We start from the raw sequence: 24,361 nt of genomic DNA on the forward strand, positions 1-24,361 counted from the left end.
TCTGTCACGAGCTCCGTCCGGGTACACCGACCGAACGAACGAAAAGTCTCGTACAATATTGACGGCTAAACATAGCCTATAGCTATTTCTTTCGCGAGAAACAGGTCTGCCAGATTAGCTCGTCAAAAAGCAGAATCCCCCGTTGTCCTATCGCGGTCATTTGGGTGATGTATTCTAACATTTGATAGAGCTAGCCAGCTCGCTAGCTATTTGGCTAGCTTGCCGTGCGTGACTCAAAGCAAGAGAGGTATTAATTGTTATTTTAACGCAATCGACATTTAGTCGCGTTACCATAAATTAGAAACAACTCGTTGGCTATTTTTTTAATTAGTCAGTGCTGCAACCAAAGCTTCCGTCTAGCTTCGTTTTCCCATTGAAGAGAGTTCACAGGATTGAATGAATTAGCCAACGGAAACACCAGCCGCGCTGACTGCCCAGCTTCTCTCACACCCTCTGCATTCACCTCTTTTATTCACAAACACTCTCTCTGCTTCGTTATCTGTGAGATTTACAAGCGCCTGAAATTTAATTCAAGACTAAATCTGCAGCTAGTGAGTTCGTGTTAGTTAGTTAGCCCGCTAGCTCGGTGTGTTTGCCTGTTAAACCTGCACCTCTGAACATCTGAAAGTCATTTGTTTCGTTGCTGAAGCCGGCGTGAAGAAAAAGCTCTGCAAACATGCCGGCTGTGTCGAAGGGAGACGGAATGCGAGGATTAGCGGTGTTCATTTCGGACATCAGAAACTGTAAGTGCCCCTGTCACACTCAAACACCATTAGTCATTTTCTCATGCGAACAGCTGCACTCAACTCTTCCTATATACGCCCTAAACTGAATCAAATGGTCTGTGATCTGTTCTTGCTTTGCTCTGTGATGATTTTAGCCAGAATTAGAGGGTAAATGCTGTAATTCAGATCGGTGGCTCTCGGTGAGGGAGGTCATATCACTCAGGCCCGTTAGCTTTAGCTCGGATGATGGGACGATGCTTTACCGTCAGAGAGCCCGCTAGGCCGCCGCCGCCGAAACCGTGTCTCACTGCAGATGATCTGTCCGGCATGTCCTGTCTCTGTCGCTCTCGCCACCTTGACTAGCTGGATAGCGGCTGATATCGCTGCTCGCCAAGAGGACTCGTTTCAGATGTGTTTTTCACGATAATCCAGTTATCAAGCTGTCGCCTTGAGCTGAGCGTTATAGGAGGGTCATCTTGTTAAGATGTCTTGTGCATCTGCCTGTGTTACACCTCTCATTTTAACTCTGAAATCTTGGAAAAAAGAGAGATTTGTTTAGGGTCATGGTTGGAATTTGAGAATCGTACTTTAGTAATAAATTTGGAGTTTCTAAAAACTGTTAACCTCCATAATTTATCCTATTCGAAGGTAACGTCTTATGATATTGTTATCATATAAATGAGAATTGTTTTGCACTTATGTTATCAGTGTGAGTCTGAGCTCTTCGTCTGAGTATTGTAACTTGTATTGGCACCACATACAGACCTAGTTCCAGGTGTCCAGAGAGATTGCTGTTTTTCTGGCATGCTGGCTTACTCTTTTTTTTTTTTTTTTTTTCTTCCCAGTATTGTTGTGTATGCACAGTATTGTTGTGTAGTGCCCTATGCACAAAGATTTGTGTAGCTTCCATACTAAAAAAATTGCATGCACATGTCAGATTATGTGCTAACTAGGAGTGAAAATGGGGTGTTTCGTCATGATAAATTGCCAGCAATGTTTGCAGATATCTCAGAACATGCCACGATACAATTTGAATCGATTTTGCGGCCTTTGATTGATATTAAAATATTAAATAATTAAATAAAACAAACATTTGAACATTGAATTGAACTTTGCAGTTGAAAATTGCAAAATAATGTTATCCCAGTTGGGACACCACAACAAAAAATACACAAGTTTTTTTTTTTTTTTTTAATAATATAGAAAAATAAATAGAGATAAAGACAAAATGAGATCATTAATAGTCTGACAGCTTTTCATTGGCTTGTGCAATAAGATAAACAATGCAAAACGGTCAAGGAAGTCTTTGGCTGCTTACGAAATTGCATACTGTGTTGAGTAGGGACTTCTTTTGGATAAGTAATTACTTTGCATTTGCTAAAAAAAATAACGTTCTACATAGGATGAATGTAATCCGGACATACTACATTCACCATGTTTGTCATTATCATGTGACCTACCAGCATCAGTTGAGTCGATGCCATTCACAGATCCTCTCCCCTGGCCTGATGGGACAGTAAAGTGTCCATCGTATGCACACTTGAGCATCTGGCTGGAAGTAGTAGGTCATCCGGTTACTTTTTTGTAGGGTTAGGGTTAGGGTTTAACTCTTTTATGAGTACTGTGAATTCAGACATAGTTCTTTTGTCACATACTGATTTTCATCTACTATATACTAGATGATTATATGATGATGATATAACTTTATTGTTAGACAAAGTCTGAAATTTGACTTGCATTACAGTAAGTTCATTCACAAGTACAAAAACAAACTACATATAAAAAACCTTTACAATCACAAAAAAAAAAAAAAAATGTAGGGATGTATGCAATTCTGTATGCAGCCCTTAAGTTTTCTGTGCTTTCTAAAATAATAGTTCATTGAATTCGCTCTATTCAGCATCATTGTGAGTTGGAGAATGACACAAATGCTAAATCAGAAAAAAGTTTTGTGAATGCAATGTACGTGCTGACATTCTAGGTGATATTTGGTTTTGAGGTCATAGTCAGTTAATCATAACAAACAACCAAACCATAGATTTGGGTCATTGATGCCTTTGAGATGAGTCCATTTTTGTTTAAAGTTGTGCATTAAACTATTGTGAGTGTGTTTAGTACTGTACTTTCTGAGACACTTGATGTTTTTAATAGGCCAGTCATCTGTGTTTTATCATCTGTATGCAAAAAGGACTGTTGCTATGTTTATTCTCTTGTTTTGTCTAAGAGTTAGTGATGATTGGTGTTGGCTACATTTGAAATCAGATTGCATGTTACTGCAAGCTATTGCACAGAGAAGCCAGCCATTACACAGCTTGAACTTTAAGTTGGTTACCATCTAGAGTTACATAAATTGTAGGAATAATGTGTTGACCCATGCCATGTCAGGATACTTTGGTGGAATGAGTGCATTCTGTGAAAAAATTATTGCTGCCTAGAATAATTACAAGATTAGCGGGTCGTTTGCAGTTCTTACAAAACCTATGATCACTGTAAACTACATTTTGGTGAATTCATCAAAAATTGCATTTTGAAACGGTTCAATTCATTAGTTCCTGACTGGAATCATTAAAACTACAACACCAGTAAAAGTTTGTGTGTTTGTCCAAACGTTATTTTGACTAGGCATAGGAAATGAAAGGCTGTTTTGTGTGTACATTACATTTATATACGAGACCCCTGGTATTGGAGCAGGAAGCTCATAGAACTGGATGTCTGATACTGCTATTAGAAAAGACATGATATTGCACCACAATATAACATCAGCACTATTTATACACATTTTTTTACATTTAGCAAATGTTTTATTTTCCTTGTAGCATTATCTCATGTGGCAGCAGTTATTTGGATGTCATCAGATCCTTTTTAAAAAGTGCATATACAAAGCAAAGTGAATTCATCCAGTGTGCACAAATGACACTGGAGCAAATAAGAAATCTGATGCTTTGCCCAAGGGTGACTGACTGATGCAGTGAGCATAAGAAATGGTTTAACCTACATGCTGATGGTATGGTGGATTTGGTTGATGAAAGCAAACAAAATTTTAGGTTTTTTTTTTTTTTTTTTGAAGAATATGAATAGAATATTCTTGCATGACAAGAATGTTTTTTTTGTCATGCAAGGGTGCAAACTACAGAAGTGTAATGTATGTATTGTTTGGTTCCATTTTGCTAGGCTTTTGCAGATATATATATATATATTTTTTTTTACACACTAGCACTTTAATCTTTCCAAGAACTTTATCCTGTTTAACCCCAACCCCCCAAAAAATGTGTTGCTATTTCCTGTCATCTTTCCTGGTTTCCTGTCCTATTCATTTGCCATCATCTGCTCTTCTGTCTCTCTGTTTATTTCACTTTCAATACATCAATTTTCATAATATCTGTAATGACACAGCCATATGCTCATGTGTAAATCATGCCAGGGTTTTTGGTAATAACAGTGTGGCCGGTGTGTTGTGAACATTGTGAACATCCTTGAAACTGATTTTTAAAGATGCATTAAGCATTTTGATGCATAAGAATTATTAAATGTTTAAATGAAGGCAGGGAGAAATGCATATATTTTTAATGACTAAAGAGCTCACAGCGCAGTTATACTGTGTAAGCTGTACTTTGATAAATAGCAGTATCAAGATCAGCGTCAGCGGGGCATTTTGTCAGCTTGTGTTGTCTCCTGATATGTTCAGATCACCCAATGATTACCAATTGCGCTGCAGTATCAAATGAAATCCTGAGTCTCCCTGTTTTCTGTTTCTCTCCTCAGGTAAGAGTAAGGAAGCCGAGATCAAACGCATAAATAAAGAGTTAGCCAACATCCGCTCAAAGTTTAAAGGAGACAAGGCTTTGGATGGATACAGCAAGAAGAAGTATGTGTGCAAGCTGCTCTTCATCTTCCTCCTGGGCCACGACATTGACTTCGGCCACATGGAGGCTGTCAACCTGCTCAGCTCCAACAAGTACACTGAGAAACAGATTGTAAGTGGAGCTGTCTTAAAATTAGGGGTGTAACGGTTCTCGGTAAAAAATCAAACCGTACCATTCTCCCCCTTGGTTCGGCACGTACTTGCACTGCGGTTAATCTCAAATCTGACAACGCATCTTTAATATGGTTTGTTGAAAATGGCAATGTGTAAAACAGACAGACAGAGTTCGGGTAATGTATGTTTCAGTCAATGCGTTATGGACATGCATTCTGGCTTCCCAATATGTTACAACAGTGATTAATCAAAACAGTCACTCTTTGTAAACTTGGTTCACTGTGCCGTATGCTCGAATATGACCAGTCATTTACATCGAGTGTTGGTAGCGCGTGAGCGCTGGTGAGACATAAAAAGCGCACGTTGCTATCTGTTTAATCTAAACTCCTTTAAGCGTTTCAAGACGTGAAAGAGAATTTGCGCACACTATGAGAAGATTTGTGTGCGCTCATCCGAAGTCTTGCGCATGAACGGAAAAAATTCACACAAAAACTGTCAACATGCCATGAGTATCCTAGAAAACATAGTCGGTTATGTCTTCAGTGAATGTATAAAAGTTTAGATGGACAGCGCATGTGTAACAGTATATACAGGATGGTGCATTATGTCTTAAAGAGAAAGAAGCCTAGTATTCTTGTTTTCTGTGTTTTTAATGTTAATCAAACAACAAATGACAAAGAAATCACTGTGTAAATAGTGATCACTCACTGCTCCTGACTGAATAGCTTTTGTTGCTTCATGATTAATTTTTATTTAATTTATACTGTGAAGATAATATGCAGTGTTATTTTATACATTTTCTGTACCTGAAAATTACTGTTAGATACCTGAAAAACACTGCTTATTTTATTTGAATCTTTGTTTTGATGTATTTATTTATGCTGTTGCTTGTAGTTTGATTATTTGGTCTTATTTCCTTTATTTTTATTTGACAATATTCCTTTTTTCCCTTGAACATAGCACATACCGAACCGTACCAAAACAGTGACCCTAAAACCATGATAAAAACTGAACTGAGTAATTTGAACTGTTACACCCCTACTTAAAATATTCTACTGTGTGCAGATGTGTATAGTGAACTCTTGAGTGAGATGTTGTTAAGCTGTTGTGAACTGTTTTATGTTTCCATTTTGTGCCAATCTATTTTTAATTAATTATTATTTTTATTTGTTGGAATTGTCATTAGTGATGTAGTTTTGTCACACTTCACACATAGACACGCAGAGCATGCAGACTTTATATCTTAAAGGGATAGTTTACCCAAAAATGATTTCATAATTAACTGACCCTCAAGCCATCCTTGGTGCATATGACTTTCTTCTTTCAGGCAAACACAATCAGAGTTATATTAAAAAAATATCCTGGCTCTTCCAAGCTTTATAATGGGAGTGAATGGTACCCTAGATGGTACCCTTGAAACCCCCAAAAATCGCATCCACCCATCATAAAAGTAATCCATAAGGCTCCAGCGGGTTAATAACGGTCTTCTGAAGTGAAGTGATGCGTTGGTGTAAGAAAAATATATTTATAACTTTATAAACTAGAATCACTGGCTTCCAGCAATGATGGGACGTGAGTCTAGTTCCAGCGGAAGAGTGACCTCTGACCCGACTCATGCCGTATTGACGAATGCAGAAGTGCAGAGGATAGCGCAAAACAAAACATTGGTCATGAATTAAAAGTCTAAAATGAGAATTTATAAAGAGGAATGTCAGAGGATTTGGATATAAGAGAAGAGGAGTTTGAGTTTGTTGCCCAGCCCTGTTTAAACCGCAAACGGCGTCTACTCTCACCTTAGCTTACACTTCTCCTACATCCTATATCATGCATCGGGTCAGAGGTCACTCTTCAGCAGGAGCTCAACTTGCATATGGCTGTTACCGGAAGCGAGTCATTATAGTTTATAAAGTAAAAAAAAAATAGATATTTTTCTAACAACAAAAATGCATCGCTTCACTTCTGAAGGCATTTATTAACCCCCTGAAACGGTATGGATTACTTTTATGATGGATGGATGCACTTTTTTGGGGGCTTCAAAATCTAGGATACCATTCACTCCTGTATCACACAAATTTTGATTTATTTATCCAAATTTTGCCAAATTCCTTGACATTCCATGCTATACAGTAAATTACATTTTTATGACTGATTTCCACAATTCTGTCTGTGTTTTACAAAAATTATAGGGCTCTAGATATAAAAATCTGTGTATGGCTGCTTATCCCAATAAGATTTTGTAGATGTGTTTTTGTGAGAGGAACAGATATTTTTTTGTCATTCAGGATATGATTGTAGGGTACACAAAGTGCAGTAGTGTCTGAATTCATTTATTTTTACTGAATGGACCTTAGCAGAGGAAAATGTTTTCTGTTTTCAGCGTTCTCTTTTTTCTTTTAATGACACACTCTTGTTTGTCCACATAGAGAGAGACATGAAAGTCAACTGATATGCAGGATATTGACGACACTGTCAGAACAAACGGATTCAGTGTGCAGCGTAAACAGCCTCTGTAATATTACTACTAATATACACTACTGTTCAAAAGTTTGGGGTCAGTAAGATGTTTTTTTTTTTTTTTTTTTTAAGAAATATTTCAGCAAGGATGCATAAAATCGATCAAAGCTTACAATAAAGAAATGAATAATATTAAAAGATTTCTGTTTCAAATAAATGCTGTTCTTTTGATGTTTCTAGTCATCAAAGAATCCTGAATCACAGTGTCTACAAAAATATTAAGCAGAACAACCTTTTTTTAACATTTATAATATTAAGAAATGTTTCTTGAGCAGCAAATCATCATATTAGAATGATTTCTGAAGGACCTTGTGACACTGAAGACTAAAGTAATGATGCTGAAAATTCAGCTTTACATTTACAATTTTTAAGATATATTAAAATGGAGTTATTTTAAATTGTAATAACATTTTACAATATTTCTGTTTTTACTGTATTTTCGATCAAACAAATGCAGCCTTGGTGAGTATGACTACTTTCAAAAACATTTTAAAAAAACGTACCGACCCCAAACTTTAGAATGATAGTATGGCAAATGTATTTGAAAATGATGACTCTAGATACAGTTTTACTCTTGTGGAAATTGTCTTTTCTTGACTTGAACATTTAGACATGTCTGATAGTGGGCAACAGATGTGTTTTTTAGCTTGTCAGAGAAGCTTAGTGGCACTCCATGCCATGTAGACCTACCATGAGGTCTAATTATCTCCCGCTGATCAAACACCCACTCTCCCATCAGCCACGCTGCTCTCTGCAGGGCAACACTGACAGAAGCAGGGCGGAATCTGAGCATGTTTCAGTACAAAAAAGGACTACAAACTGAGGGCCATTCAGAGTCAGCTTATCTTTTTCCTTGAAAAGGAAAGGCATTGAAATAACATTTACAATGCAAACTAGACAACAACATGTGTTAGACAACAGCACCACATGGCCATAGCATTTGCTCATGGATAATACTGTACATGGCAAAATGAATAAAATTTACATAGTGCTAATGAACTGCAGAAAACACTGGAACTTTTTCTTTCTGTTTTTTGTAAAGGTCCTTTTGACTGCAAGGCATTATACTATAATGTTGAGGAATGAGGTGATGTCATCTTGTTTTGACCTACTCCTCCCATGTGGGTCAAATATATTCAATACACATTTCCCATGAGCTAAGCCCAAAATTCAGTGAGGTTTCTTCACTCAAATGATTAGAGGATACCAATATATTTGTATTGAAGTCAAACAGGTTCACTATAGCATCTTACAGTTTCCTATGATTCTTAGACTTTATAAGCATATTAAAATGGCTTCCAAACCTGATTTAGGTCACCAAGTGGCCTGCTATATGGTAAGATTTAGTGTCTCAAACTAACAGTTAACAATGTCAATGCATACATTAGCTGAAAAATTCCACTGCTCTTCTGATACATATTAAATTCAGCCATTATGTTTTTGATGTTGATTTTTGTTACTGTTTTGATTTTTTTTTTTTTTTTTTTTTTTTTTTTTACGATTACAGTAACATCAACAAACAAAAAAGCGCTTAATCTATCTAATGTATGTGTATATAAACAGGCAATCAGAGTTTTTTTTTGTAAGTAAAGAATGTAAACGTTACCAGAAAGAATATTTTATTTTTGATAAGTTCAGGTTTAGGTTCAGGTTCAATTTTAGATGCACCAAATGGAGCAAATGACTGTATCTTGGTAGCCGATTGTAGTAGAATTTAAATCAGTTGATACAGATCATCTTGCAAGGCACATTCCTTCAAACCTCCAGATTTTAAAAGCATGTTCAACATCACGATGCAGCAAGACTGGAGAAGAGGCAGCCCTTGCAGCAGTGAGGGAGACACATTAGTTCAGCGAGGGGGAAAATCTCTCTCTTGTGCTTTAGTGCTTATCCATCGAGCTTGCAGGGCTGCTGCTCTAAGTCTGTATGAAGATGACAGTTCTTCAGTGACGCTGTCTTCATTTCAGCTTTACCGTACACTCATTTGCCCTCAGTCCGAGTGTGTGCAGTATAGTCGTCAGCTTCTTTTTGTTCTTTTCTCTTTTGTTTGTTCTCCAGGGGTATCTGTTTATCTCTGTGCTGGTGAACAGTAACAGTGAACTGATCAGGCTGATTAACAATGCCATCAAGAATGACCTGTCCAGCCGAAACCCCACCTTCATGTGTCTGGCTCTGCACTGCATCGCCAACGTGGGCAGCAGAGAGATGGCCGAGGCCTTCGCTGGAGAGATTCCGCGCATCCTTGTGGCTGGGTGAGCAACTTGGGCCTGGAGGGGTTGAGGGTGAGGTAGAGCTGCGCGATTAGTCGTTAAAAGATTGCAATCTCGATTCAAACACCCCCACAATCGTATTCTTAAATGTCAGCGATTCAGCTATGTCTATTAAACCTTTGAAAAGTACGATCACCGCTGAACATTTAAATCTGCGTTGGTGCTGCTGCTGACCCAGAGAGAGCAGTTGTCAAGCTTCACAAACTGTCTTTTCATCCACACAGTATTGTTGTTTCTGTATTACAAATATTCATATTATCACAGAAGTACTGGGTTAAAAGTTTATAATTCATAAACTCTGGTGTCTACTGTAGCAATCAAAATATAGTAAATCACTTTTTGAAACTTGCCTTTAAATAAAAATTGTATCAATTACATCGCTACGCCAGTAGGTGGCGACAAGTGACTGTTAAAAATGTATTCGTAAATAAATCATTCATTCAAGAGATTTATTAAAACAACTCTAATTCATCCAGTAATAAAAGAAGTGAAGTGTTTATGAGTGAGTCATTGAATCATTTATACAAAACAATTAAAAAATAATAATTTATTCAAATTAGTTCAAATTTTTAAATAGACTTTTGTTTAGTTGTCTATTCAGAATCGTGGAGGAATCACAATCTCTATTTTAAACTAAAAATTGTTATTCTCAATGTATCCAGCATCGTGTAGCTTTAACATGAGGGCAAAAATGAGGGATTCAAATTGAAGAATGTTACAAAGAAGGAACTGAATTGTGTAAGGGGGAAAAAAGGATTAATAAAACAGGAAGTGTGTATTTGTGGTGTCACTTTCTTGCTTTCTCGAGTTCAGTATTAGAGATTATTATTTGTTTTATGGTCAGTTATATACTTTAAGACAAAACACTACAGCCAAAACCATTGTTTTTTTTTCAGGCACTGGTTAATTTTGCTTCCATAACTTGTCTTCTTTCAGACTAGTGGAAATAAAATACATATTTAAGTGTTTATTTTCTTATAGTTTATCTATTTGCGTTTGTAGATTCCAATTACAGGCTGTTTGTTTTTAGGCCATTTTCTCAAAATGAGTCAGAAATCTTCACTTCAGTTGCACTTTAATTACACCAAAATGTCTGGTTTATTCCTATATATATTCTACAGGTTTTTTTACAGAGGAGTTTGTTCATATATCATTCAGCTGATTTATACAACACTTTTTTTTTTTTTTTTGTCCCTGGCTGTTTATAGTATTTTCTGATTTATGATTAGAAAAAAAAGAAATACAAAAGAGATCTAAAAACATTTAACTTTAATGTCTAACAAAATGAAACTAGAATTTTAAACCTAGCTTTATCCAATGTTAAGATTTCTGTTCTGGAAATATATGCAAATTATGCATATTTCATTAGACAGTCATCTGGGGAAAGTATTACTAAAATATTTGCCCTATTCACATATAGTGTCCTGCCCTGAGTGTTTTTTGAGTAGATGAATCTTGCTGTAGTTGGCTAATGTAGTTCCTTTCCTAATCACAGAGACACGATGGACAGCGTGAAGCAGTCAGCCGCTCTGTGTTTGCTCCGCCTGTATAAGACCTCGCCAGACCTGGTGCTAATGGGAGAGTGGACCTCTAGAGTGGTGCACCTGCTCAATGACCAGCACATGGTAAGTCTGACACAGAAAACCACAACCTCATGATTTTCATACACATGCTCGTTGATATTGAAAATGTACACATTTATAGATTAGCGTGTGTCTTTGTTGTTAATATTTTTAAGGGGTTCTTATTTTTCTGATGTTCTTCTCTTTCAGGGTGTGGTCACTGCTGCGATCTCTCTGATCACCTGTCTCAGCCAGAAGAACCCTGATGAGTTCAAGACCTGTGTGTCACTTGCTGTGTCACGTCTAAGCAGGGTGAGGGTTTGTGTGTGCATGCATGAGACTTTTATTTCAAAAACATTCAAAAAATATTTCTGACCCCAAACTTTTGTAGTGAATACAGTGGCTTGTGAAAGTATTCAAACCCCGTAATTTTCATATTTTATGTTGCTGCCTTAAACTATTTCAAATTAAATGTTTTTGCATTAATCTACACTCCATACACCACAATGACAAAGCCAAAAGCAGATCTGTGACGACTTTTAAAGTTTATTAAAAAAATCCTTTTCTGGGACACTTCAAATTTAGCTCAGGAGCATTCCAGTTTCGCTTGTAGATTTTACTACACTTCGAGTGGAGTTAACCTGTTCAAATTCACTTGAATGGGTATGATTTGATGAAAGGCACACACCTCTCAATAAAAGGTCTAATTGCTAAAAATGCATATCAGAGCAAAAACCATGCCATGAGGTCAAAAGTACTGCCTTAGAGCTAAGAGGATCTGAAATTAAACAGACATTTTTGTTAAACTATAAGGAAAAACAGAAGTCCCCAAAAATGAAAGGTTAAAATGTTACATTAAAATATTGATTTTAATTGGAGTTTACACAACAATTAAAATATGTAAAATTTTCTGTCAGCTTGCAACATTAAAAAAAAATTTTATTTTTTTTTTCTGCACAGCGAAACTGTTTTTGGTTGATTCTGCCAGCTTTTCATGGTTGTGCAGCAAATTGCAGTTCCACTTTATTTGCATTGTTTTACCACTGAAAAATCACATGGAAAAACAATCTTCTGAAAGCTTTAATTCTTTGCAACCCCAGATTCATGTGTTCTTGTCTTTGATTGTCTTTCTCAGATTGTGTCTTCAGCCTCCACTGACCTGCAGGACTACACCTACTACTTCGTTCCTGCTCCGTGGCTGTCCTGCAAGCTGCTGCGTCTGCTGCAGTGCTACCCACCGCCTGAGGATGGTGCCGTGAAAGGACGACTGGTGGAGTGTCTGGAGACCATCCTCAACAAAGCCCAAGAGCCACCCAAATCCAAGAAGGTTCAGCACTCCAATGCCAAGAATGCCATCCTATTTGAAGCCATCTCTCTCATCATCCACTATGACAGGTGCACATTATCTCTATTTCTCATATTAAAGGGATAGTTCAACCAAAAATGAAAGTTTAATGTTTATCTGCTTACCCCCACGGCATCCAAGATGTAGGTGACTTTGTTTCTTCAGTAGAACACAAGTGATTTTTAAATCCAACCATTGCCGTCTGTCAGTCGTATAATGCGTGTCACAATTTACAACACAATTTATGAGTCAAAAAAACATGCACAGACAAATCCAAATTAAACACACATTGACACATTGATGTCCTAAGACACGAAACGATCGGTTTGTGTGAGAAACCGAACAGTATTTATATCATTTTTACCTCTAATACACCACTATGTCCAACTGCATTCAGCACTCGCTTAGTGAGGTCTGACAACTGAAGTGATGTCTCGCGCTTTTACTTCAATGAGTGCAAGACATCACTTCAGTTGTCAGAGCGCAATCAGACCTCACGATCAGTGTATTAGAGGTAAAAAATTATATAAATACTGTTCGGTTTCTCGCACAAACCGATCGTTTCGTGTCTTAGGACATCAATGTGTCGTAACGAGCCGCAGGGTTTAATTTGGATTTGTCTGTGCATGTTTATGGACTCTTATAAATAGTGTTACCATTGCCTCGCATTATACGACTGACAGACGGCAACGGTTGGAGTTAAAAATCATCATTTGTGTTCTACTGAAGAAACAAAGTCACCTACATCTTGGATGCGCTGGGGGTAAGCAGATAAACATCAAATTTTCATTTTAGGGTGAACTATCCGTTTAAGGGCATTGTTTAAAACGATCTGCTATGATGTTTTGATTGGTTTTTATCTATGTTTAGCATTTCACTGTTGTACTTAATCTCTGTTCATGGTCCTTGTTTCTCCACAGCGAGCCGAATCTTCTTGTTCGGGCATGTAACCAGCTGGGGCAGTTCTTACAGCACAGAGAGACCAACCTGCGCTACCTGGCCCTGGAAAGCATGTGCACCCTTGCCAGCTCTGAGTTTTCCCATGAGGCAGTTAAAACGCACATAGAGACAGTCATTAACGCGCTAAAGGTTAGTGGCTAGATTCTGCATTCTTAAAGCACAGTAAACACTAAACACTAAAAATGTTACTTTAAATGGCAGATTCCTTGTTTTACAACTCATGAACACTGTTTATAACCATTTAATTCTATTTATCTTGCTGGCAGACTGAGAGGGATGTCAGTGTTCGCCAGAGAGCAGCTGACCTCCTTTACGCCATGTGCGACCGCAGTAATGCCAAGCAGATTGTAGCCGAGATGCTGAGTTACCTGGAGACAGCTGACTACTCCATCAGAGAGGAAATGGTGTGTGTGTCTTCATCTCTACTGTCTCTCTTCAGTCAAAGGTCATTGTTAAAATGGGTGACTATTGTGTCTATAGGTACTGAAGGTGGCCATCTTGGCAGAGAAATATGCAGTAGACTACTCCTGGTATGTGGACACTATTCTGAACCTAATCCGCATTGCTGGGGATTACGTCAGTGAGGAAGTGTGGTACCGCGTCATCCAGATTGTCATCAACCGTGACGACGTGCAGGGATATGCAGCCAAGACGGTCTTTGAGGTAAATGACACCAGATGTTCACTTCTTGTCCAGAGATGTAGAAAATTGGTTTCCACTATCATTGCGATACTTCATGCAACACCTCATATTTCCTGCTCTTTCTTTTTTTTTTGGTCTTTTAATTTCCACAGGCTTTGCAGGCTCCAGCTTGTCATGAGAATATGGTGAAGGTTGGAGGCTACATCCTGGGAGAGTTTGGTAACCTTATTGCTGGTGATCCTCGTTCCAGGTGAGTTCTTTAACCACCACTCAAAGCAGTGTTTTCTAACATCACACTTTGGTGTTATAGATGTGTTTTATTGCTATACTGATGATGTCCTCTTGTTCTTTTTCATCTCTTTCATTTTTCCATTTTCTTTTCTTTCCTATGATCTGAAATTGATCAAATTGCACTGCTCACACTCATCTCACCTCTATCCTTCAAATCTCTCTAGTCCTCTGGTTCAGTTTAACCTGCTCCACTCTAAGTTTCACCTGTGTTCAGTCCCCACACGTGCCCTGCTGCTTTCTGCCTATATTAAGTTCATTAATCTGTTCCCGGAGACAAAGAGCACCATTCAGGAAGTGCTGCGCTCTGACAGCCAGATCAGGAACAGTGATGTCGAGCTGCAGCAGAGAGCTGTGGAGTATCTCAAACTGTCCTCCATTGCCAGCACTGATGTCCTGGTGAGATCACACCATTTTGTTGACTTGTTTGTCACCATTTTTTTGCATAAAATTATTTGCATAATATCACTGTGTGTAATTGTAGGCCACAGTGCTTGAGGAGATGCCTCCATTCCCAGAGAGAGAGTCATCCATCCTGGCCAAGCTGAAAAAGAAGAAAGGACCAGGAGCCGTGTCTGTGAACGAGCTAGAGGAGGGAAAGAGAGAGGGAGAACTCAATGGAGGGGGAGAGAGAGGAGGAGACAACTCTGCCATTGCTGCATCTAATGCTGTAAGGGGCACACACACATTGATGATGATACATATATATCTTAGTTAAAAGAAATTAATACTTTTATTCAGCAAGAATGCATTTAGTTGATTAAAAGTGACAGTTTTCTAAAGATTTAGAAAAGATTGCTATTTTAAACAAATGCTGTTCTTTTGAGCTTTTTATTAATCAAAGAATCCTGAAAAAAAAGTATCAGTATTTTCCACAAAACATTGATAATAAGAAATGTTTCTTGAGCACCAAATCTGCATATCAGAACGATTTCTGAAGGATCTGAAAATTCAGCTTTTCCATCGCAGAAATAAAATGCATTTTAAAATATACTCCAATAGAAAACAGCTATTGTAAATTGTAATGATATTTCACAGTATTACAGTTTTTACTGTGTTTATGATCAAATAAATGAAGGCTTGGTGAGCAGAAGAGACTCAAAAAACATTAAAAAAAAAAAAAAAAATCTTACTGACCACTTGGTCCACATTTCAGCTTATTCTGGCCATGAATCGCCACTCAAGACAGGAAAGGTCTATCTAACTGATATTAAAAGTGATCTATCCCATTCAGTTTTGTTTTTACATGCTTTTTAAGGTCAGGTTTATCAGTAATAGCTAATACCACAATAATAGATCAAAATTTCTGCCCACCCAAAATGAAGCACAGACATTACTCAAAAGCCAAGCACAATATACAGTTCTGTTTTTGAACATATTGCTATCTAGCACCTCGAAACTAAATAATAATGCACGTACTGTTAGACAGTCTGTGGGCTGATGCTGAGACTAATATGCGGCAGACTTCAGCCGTTGCACATGTTTACATTGTACAGGGAAGTGAGTCAGCAAATACAGAACAATTCCTGAGAAAACACCCACACTGCACACATCCTGATTCAAACACTTCAGCATCTCCTTATTAAACCAAGATTCCAATATAATGAACGCTCTATTTCTTTCAGTCCACTCCGTCCCCATCTGCCGATCTGCTGGGGCTCCGCACGGGTCCCCCTGTTACCGCCGCCGCTCCCAGCGCAGGCAGCTTATTGGTTGATGTTTTCTCAGAGGCTGGAGTCAATGATGATGGTTTCCTGAGGTAAATTAGAATCCGGTTCATTAGCATCCTGTTTTCAGTTCACTGTGCATTTATTGCTTTAATTAACTAAAGTGAAGTACACTAATATTTTAACATGTCCAGATGTTCTGAGCTTGTATATACGTCTGTCAGGCTTTCTGCTCTTCTGTCGTTTCACTTTCTATCGTTCGTTCTTCTTCTCTTCCTCTTTGTGTGTTGTGTAATCTTGTGTCCTTTATCTTGCTGCGTATGTGACTGTCTTTCTCTTTTCTTGCTTCTTTTTTCTCTTTCTCTTTCCCTCCCTTTTCCATCTCCCTCATTTTGGTGTGCGTGCGCACATGTTTGTGTGTATGCGTGAACGTGTGTGCGTCTCACGTCCTTGCTTTTCATTGGACGATGGCAGAGATCTGGAACCCCCCACTGAAAGCTCTGACTCCCTATTGGCCGAGGGTCCTGGTGACTCGGAGTAAGGGGCCAGTGGTTGACTGTAGTGTCAATGTTACAGCAAAACATATTGACAGTCACATATAAACACTTAATTTTTTGGTTATTTATAGATGTTGTTGTGTAAATGTGTTCTTTTCTGTTTGTGTCTGTGGAGTATTTTGTATTTGTGTGCTGTGTGGTGGTAATATGAATTTGCTAACATTTTATTTGCCACAGATGTAATGCCGGTACTAACCTCTGCCTTTTGTCTTTCTCTCCTCTTTCATGCTTCCTTCTTTGGCTTCACTCTGCACTTCTTCTCTTTTTATCGGCTCACCACTTTCTAACATTCTTAATCTGTTTTAACCATCTGTGCCTTTTCACACTTAACACTTCTCACCCCTCTCTTCATCTCTTGGGGCCGTTCTCTCTTCTCTCTGCATTCTTGGTTTTCGGTCTCTCAGCTCTGCTCCCCCCTCTGTGGTCTCTGAAGATCCTGCTCCTCCTCTGCCTGAGTCAAACGAACTGCTCAACAAGTAAGAGCTCACTCGCCTACTTCACTCCCTCTATTCAGTCACCCAACCACCTCAGACAATAGTCACCAGAAGCCTCTTTCGTAATATGCCACCTTCTCTTTTTCCTCTTGGTTGACCTCCCCCACCCCACCCAATTTTTTTTTTGTTTTGTTACTGTTAATATTGTAGTGTAGTGTGGAAGCTGTTAAGCAGTAATTTTCATTCATTACAAATATCTTAATTTTTGCTTAGTATTAAATATACATTACTGTACAAACGTTTGGGGCCAGTTAGTCTTTTTTTATTAAAGAAGTGAATACTTATTCATCAAGGGTGCATTCAATTAATCAAAAGTTATGTTACAAAAGATTTATACTTCAAATAAATGTTCTTTTGAACTTTCTATTTATTGAAGAATCCTGAAAAAAAAATAAAATAAATAAAAAAAATATATCACTGTCTCCACAAAAATAATACACAACTGTTCTAAAGGATCATGTGACAGTGAAGACTAGATAAATGATGCTGAAATTTCAGCTCTGCCATCTCAGAGTAAATTACATTTAGACCCCATGTGGTGAAAATCAAGTTTTTAATGTTGTTTATATGCCTATGTGGTGTTTTTAATATGCTTTAAGACAAACCATGTGCAAATTCATAAGTCAGCACCATTGCTGAGTATTTTATATTTGAAACTGCTGTAAACCAAAGACCGTTTAAAACCTGAGGTTTGAAATCGTGGGTGTTTGTGAAGTCACAGACTACCTTGTAACAAATCACAGCAACGTGCCGGCAGGCTTTGGCATATCATTAACTATGACTGCTCTAAAGCAGGAAAGTCTAAAGAGAAGCCAGGTTATCCTGGTATATTTTCTGTTGATATGAAAAATTGTGTAGATTTATCAATATAGTGAGTCTGTTACGATATTATGATGAACTATAAGCCTTTCTCCACTGACGTTCTAAATTGTTGTTCAAAGCATTTGTAAGGATACTGATTGTTAGAAGGCAGCTGTCTGACTCTGAGATAAAGAACAGGAATGGTGTGTGTAACATTAGCAACACATTATTAGCTGTTTGATAACATAGTCAAGCAAAAGGCTAATTATATTAATTCATATTAATTAATGACAGAACCGTTGCAAGGGCTGTGACAAGTGAGCGCATAGGGGCTCGCGCCAAAGTAAAGTGACGGCTGACTTGAAATAAAGCCAGTAAAGTTCATGTTTTTGTCCTTCTAAATATTTTAATACTATAAAATAAAATTGCTCTGAGCGTGTGCGTGTGACCGTGATTCATGTGCATATTCAGTCAGCGTGGAATCACACGTCAAGTTCTGAGAGAGCTATTCAGTCCATTCGAAATTTTAGCTTACCTGATAACTTCAAGTAAATACGCTGGAAGTCCACATGTTTACTTGAAGTCTTTCTTGTATGATACAAATGAAATAGACCGCTTTATTTTTAGACCAGGTAGGTCTAACAGTAGTAAGAATGTGAATAAGGAAACAAAGTAATCAAATTTAAAATAACATTGGATAATCTTTATAGTAAAAATTAAATACAGATTAATCAATTATAGTTACACAAGTTAATCAGTCAAGAGCAGTAATTGATTTTGTTGTTGTCTTTTGTTGTTTGATTAACATTTATAACTTAGAGTGGCACGTTTATTAGGCTGCTGTCCCTTTAAGACATGACGCAAGGACAGATCCAAAATACTGTTACTGTTACGCATACTGTACTGTTTATGACTGCGTTTACATTAATACTCCCCAAGATGGGCATTGTGACACTATTTTTGTGTGTATTTGACCATTAATAAAGTATAACTCGCTGTTGGTGTATTGATACCGCAGAAAGGAGCATTGGAATCATTTCAGATATTTCAGTATCGATACATATCGAAATAAGGCAAAGTAGAGTTTTGGCAGGAAATTTTAGGAAATATTTTGAGATGGGCTTGTCTGGCTCATATAAGCTTCATGGCTATATGTCAGAGCATGTGCTCTAACTACTAGTTCACAGCTCCAATACTTGTGTTTATTATTTTATCAGATGAGACCATGGCACTACGTAGTCAACAAAATTTGGCAGCACTGATGATTGGCTACTGTTTTTGGCTTAGCTTCAGATGACTCCCTTTCAACACCCCCCTTCCTCTCAGTGTCTCATGCTGCATTCACATGCTCCTCGGATGGTCCTATTCCCTTAAGGGGAAGTCATTCTTCCAGTGTTGATGTGCTTGGCTTTACTTGCCTGTTAGAGTGAACACTTGCTGAACTTATCCAAGTCCCCTAGCATGAAAAGAAACTAATTGTATCTTTTACTAACACTATTGGTAATTACCTGTTTTACCGATGGTAACAAAATTGGGAGGGTGTTTAAGGTGAATTTTCCCAGTGGAGAGCTCGTTTTTGATCTATTCTTCCAACATGTGAATGCATCATTAAAAAAGACAGTACCGTTGCTCTCTGTCCCTGCATGCTTGTCTACCTCACATACACTCTTTTCTCTTGCCCTCAGGTTTGTGTGCAAGAACAATGGAGTTCTGTTTGAGAATCAGCTGCTACAGATTGGCATAAAGTCTGAATATCGCCAGAACCTTGGTGAGTCAGAACATCTGCAAAATTGTAATAGCATCATCTGGAGGTACATGTCAGCTGACTTCTGGACTATGTCATCAAGTTTATTGTATTTTAACCTGCGTTTACAAGAGACCGTAGTTTCAACGTACACATTTTTGCAGTTCTCATTTTTATCCTATTGTGTTAGCATTATAAAAACCTGTTACTGTGTTAATATTTGACTTAGTATTCAAAGTGCTTGCATTGTTACCTAATCTTACAGGGCGGATGTATCTGTTCTATGGCAATAAGACGTCAGTGCAGTTTGTAACCTTCACAACCACAGTCACCTGCCCAGGAGAGCTACAATCTCATATCCTTCACATCTGTACATGCAAACACATGTTCATTCTTGCTTATACATGTTGTGACAAAGTGAATTTTATTTGTCTTGGGAGATTATCTGAGGATGCTTGTTGTTTGTTGGCTGGTTGCAATTCCTTGACTGATCCCACAGCTCAACGTTCAGACTAAACCAGTGGAGCCTCTCATAGAAGGAGGTGCTCAGGTGCAGCAGGTCATCAACATCGAGTGTCTGTCTGACTTCTGTGATGCACCTCTTCTCAACATCAAGTTCAGGTGACAGATGCACGCTTTTAAATGGTTTACAATGGTAAATCAGCATACACTGAGGTTTACAAAGCTGTTGTGTATCTCAGGTATGGCGGAGCTCTCCAGAACCTCACACTCAAGCTGCCCGTTACCATTAACAAGTTCTTCCAGCCCACAGAGATGGCATCACATGACTTCTTTCAGCGCTGGAAACAGCTCAGCCAGTAAGTTTTTGTGTGTACACACAAGACAAATTACTGTATACATGCATCACAAACTGTTCTCTAAATGAGAAACATGTTAAATTCTCTCCTCACAGGCCGCAGCAAGAAGCACAGAAGATCTTCAAGGCCAACCATGCCATGGACACAGAAGTGCTTAAAGCTAAGGTGAGTTTACACAGCTTTATATTGACTGTGTTGGTAATACCACACTAGCCTACTGTGTACTGTATATACTGTACACCACACAAGGATAGGCTTTTTCAAATAGTAGTATGCAGAATTGTCATGTTACCTTATTTTGCATGTTTAATTCAGTGTCCAGTTATCAGTTGTCAAAAATGATTATTTTGTATTTTTAAACTTTGTGTGAAAATGTAATGAAATGCAGATTCAAGAAAAAGATAATGGCTGTTAATTAATTGCTTTCAAAAGCCCTGGTGTAAGTCTTCCTGTGTATCTTTTCTTTAAAAGTTAATCTCGAAAAATGGCATGGATAATAATTTAGCAACAATATCCTCATCATGTTGCTTGCGGTTTCCTTTTTTTTCCCCACAGTGGGCGGAACCTGTCATAAACCAATTGATAACAAGCCCCTCCCATTAAAAGGGACAATATGATTGGTCAATTTTCCTGTCATTTGCAATTCATCTCATTAGGCTTGTTCGACTTCATGCAGTGCAGCAGCCAGCTTATGATCACACGTGCTATCAAAGTACCTTGAGAGCAAAACGAGACCAGCAGCCTAGGTCAGGCGCTGCAGTTGCTCAAAATCGGCTGTGAAAGCCTTGATGACACACTTCATTCTCATTGGTTAGATGTGTGTTGCATGTTTTTTCTTAAGCAAGTTCCTGTTTTTAACCAATCTTGATATTGAATATCTGATATTCAAAACATGGGAATTTCAATCGCATCCACTTCTTCGGTAACAATCAGCGTAAAAAATGCATGGTCTGCCATGAATGAAGTTGGTTCAGCGTACTACAGAAAGCACAAAGTGTCCTACCTGACGGCCGTCTCTGTACTCCTCCCACACCTGCAACCGGCAGAGTTTATTTGCAGACAAAAGTTCACTTCATTTCATTTTTTTCATCTTTCGTCTTTTGCCATTCTTCCCTTCCCCCTTTACATTTCTTAGCTACTGGGATTGGGCATGGCTCTCTTGGAGAACGTGGATCCGAACCCAGAGAACTTTGTGTGTGCCGGAGTGATCCAAACCAAGGCCCAACAAGTGGGTTCTCTGCTAAGACTTGAGCCCAACGCACAAGCCCAGGTATGAAAAGACATCCGTTTTATGCAAATATATGTATCCATATTACACAAACAAAAGGAAAAGAAAGCAACAATGAAATGCCACAAGCATCAAAAGTCTCACAGCCCCTCCCTGCTGCCATGGAGCACAGGTTTCTCTCCAAGTCAGTTTTATTGCATCTTACTGTTGTCTGTGTGTCTCTGTGCCTGCTGATGCAACTCAAGTCTGGGGAGCAGGTAACACATTCATCCTGCCACCTCTCTCAACCCGAAACGCCTCCCTCCCGCTATTGTGATTTCACTCCATGTATGGTAGTAAAACCCAGTTCAGCAGTGTCCTTCTCTTCGTATATGTTGAGTTTCCTTTGTCCATAGTGCAAGTTTACATTTAGTAGCGACAATAAGGATCAGACACGCATTCGAAAAGCAGAATGAGCGTCTATCTGCACAATTGATGTTTCTTCCTCAATTGTTTGTGTGTTTGCGTTTACATTAGGTAACGCTCTGTATTCTCTCTCTGTCTCAGATGTACCGGTTGACCCTGCGCAGCAGTAAGGACACTGTCTCCAAGCGTCTTTGTGAGCTTCTGGCGGAACAGTTCTAGAAAGCCAGCCGAGACTAGCACCATCTAGAACCGACACCCAGACCAGCGTTCCACCTGAAAGGCCCCAGAATAAAGATTCTACAAAAAGCATTCATGCATAAGGGAAAATTAGCTGTCATCCTCTGGCAGCCATATTACTGTCCTTCTGATAATGATTATTATTATTACTGTTATTATCATCAGCGCTGCCCTTCCTGTTTTTATCGGTGTTTACCTGCGTGTGAGCAATGGAACGAAAGGAAGCGTGTCTGTTTTTTCGTACATGTGTGAAAGAGTCATGGTGATAGTTCCGTTCTCCGTCCTGCCTGTTCAACGATCAACTCCTGTGCTTGTGTTGACAGCTTGTGTGTGTGTGTGTGTGTGTGTGTGTGTATGATGTGGGTTAAGGGGGAGGGAGAAAAGTAAAGCAAAAAGATGGAAGTGGAGCAAGTTTTCCCCCTCTCCTGTTTTATCCTCAGTTTCACCCGCAAAAACTGCACATTAGCTGTTTCTTTGGAACATTCCCTGTAAGACTATTACAATCTCAATACACTAACGCAATGGCACTTCCCTAAAAGGCCAGAATCACTAACCCCCATCGCTTTATCTCTCTCGCTTTCCTCCTACACTGAAATCGGTCAGATCCAGAGCCATTGGTGTACATAAAGAAATAATAATAATAATAAAAAAAAGATTCCACGTACATTTCCAGATTATCACACCGTACATGCGTTCTTTCTGACATAGTAATGGCCAGTGCACTTTAAGAGGCTTTGAGAGGAAAGGCTTTTATAGTCCCGACCCCTTTTTCCTGTTCTTGTCCTATGTATTCATTACTCGTCCTGACCCCCATTATCTGACAATGTTTATTGAAAAAAATTCTCTATATATAAATATATATAAACCATGTAAATGATTACCCTTCATGGATGCATTTGTATGTCTCTTTCTTGTTTTTGATAGTGGTATATTGTCAGTGTGTTTGTATGCTTTCTTAAATGGTCTAATGTTTGTTGCTTTTGTTTTGGACATTCCATTCTGTACTACGAATGAATGGGCATAACATTTCAGGTTAGTTGTACAGTGTTAAACGAGCTGGGGAGGAACTAGAATCAGAAAGACGAAGTGAAGCGGAGGCAAGGTCAGGTCCACCAGTGTGAGAGTTTCTGCACGTGAAGAGTGCAACTGCTGTGGACCTTTATGTAAATGTCTGTTTTTTTTTTGTAATATCGTATAAAAAAAGAAAAAGAAACATCTGGAGGACATTGACATCATCTGTCATTCTTCCAGCACAGTTATTGACTGAAATGAATAGTAGATAGTGGTTACCTCATTACTAAATCTTTACACACACTATTAACTTTGAGTGGTGACTGGCCACAGCTGGAGACCCATATTTTCATTCACAGAGCTAAAACCTGGGAAAGCACTTAGTTTGTGAAAAGTCATCGCATGCACACAGTTGTACACACATTCTTAGGCCTAGAGGACGGGGGCTTAAGGGGGAGCACTGGACCAAAGCAGCTGCCAACTGTCAATCACGTACAGGGATCATAACGATTTTGGTCAGCATCATTTGGTGAGAGAGTGTGTGGTGTTAATCTGTTTGATTCTTGTGGAAAAATATAATGGAATTTATGCGACATAGTCATATTAGTTCAGCTGGGGGTCACGCTTCCCTCAATGCAGTGATGCAGTACTGGGGACATCGTCATTGTAGTTTATTAGAGTCACAGTCATGGTGTGTGTGTTTCTGTGTGTGCGCGTCTATGCAGTATCCGCTAGCTAATGCAGCCCCGGTGTATCGCTGTTCAACCTGTCAGATACCTGTGTTAGATTAAATTTACTCTGTACTGAATAATGTGAAAGTAAAATTATGCCATATACTCGAACCAGGTGTTTTCTTTGTGTGTGTGTGTGTGTTAGGGATGGCCACAGAGATCATGAGGGCTGACAGCTGAATCTCACACATGCACAAAGCACAACATGGTATAGGCCCGACTCAAGCTAAGATGTAAAGTGGCCCATAAAAAAAGGTTTAAAAACATTATTAGAATATGTCTATGGCTGTCTACAGATGAACATAATTGTGAATGTTCTCATTTCCAACCAGAAAGAAGGACGGGATAGTAAAAATGTCAAGTTTGGTTAACTTATTTTTATATAT

The 24,361-nt window shown here is 38.5% G+C and overlaps 1 protein-coding gene across 2 annotated transcripts; it reads left to right on the plus strand.

Annotated features, from left to right (window-relative positions):
• ap2a1 (adaptor related protein complex 2 subunit alpha 1) lies at positions 1-24,086 on the plus strand. 2 transcript variants are annotated; one of them, XM_067382003.1, is made up of 21 exons: positions 1-743; positions 4,488-4,699; positions 9,274-9,467; positions 10,981-11,110; positions 11,258-11,359; positions 12,183-12,442; positions 13,313-13,481; positions 13,619-13,756; positions 13,833-14,015; positions 14,147-14,244; positions 14,450-14,681; positions 14,767-14,952; positions 15,908-16,041; positions 16,911-16,982; positions 19,487-19,569; positions 19,811-19,899; positions 20,042-20,166; positions 20,247-20,363; positions 20,459-20,528; positions 21,499-21,633; positions 22,138-24,086. In XM_067382003.1, exons 1-21 carry the CDS (start codon positions 677-679, stop codon positions 22,213-22,215), a joined length of 2,874 nt encoding a protein of 957 aa, XP_067238104.1. In that variant the 5' UTR covers positions 1-676; the 3' UTR covers positions 22,216-24,086. The 2 variants fall into 2 exon arrangements, with proteins under 2 accessions (XP_067238104.1, XP_067238105.1); XM_067382004.1 differs by lacking the exon at positions 16,911-16,982.
• The last annotated feature ends 275 nt before the right edge of the window (positions 24,087-24,361 follow it).

The sequence above is a fragment of the Chanodichthys erythropterus genome, chromosome 3 (genome assembly GCF_024489055.1).
Source record: "Chanodichthys erythropterus isolate Z2021 chromosome 3, ASM2448905v1, whole genome shotgun sequence".
Taxonomy (NCBI): domain Eukaryota; kingdom Metazoa; phylum Chordata; class Actinopteri; order Cypriniformes; family Xenocyprididae; genus Chanodichthys; species Chanodichthys erythropterus.

What these genes read in the sequence shown, in the direction of transcription:
- ap2a1 (XM_067382003.1), top strand. Translation starts at nt 677, where the DNA reads ATGCCGGCTGTGTCGAAGGGAGACGGAATGCGAGGATTAGCGGTGTTC. An exon ending in CATTTCGGACATCAGAAACT is followed by an intron (nt 744 to 4,487) that starts GTAAGTGCCCCT and finishes TTCTCTCCTCAG; the next exon opens with GTAAGAGTAAGGAAGCCGAG. An exon ending in CTCATCATCCACTATGACAG is followed by an intron (nt 12,443 to 13,312) that starts GTGCACATTATC and finishes GTTTCTCCACAG; the next exon opens with CGAGCCGAATCTTCTTGTTC.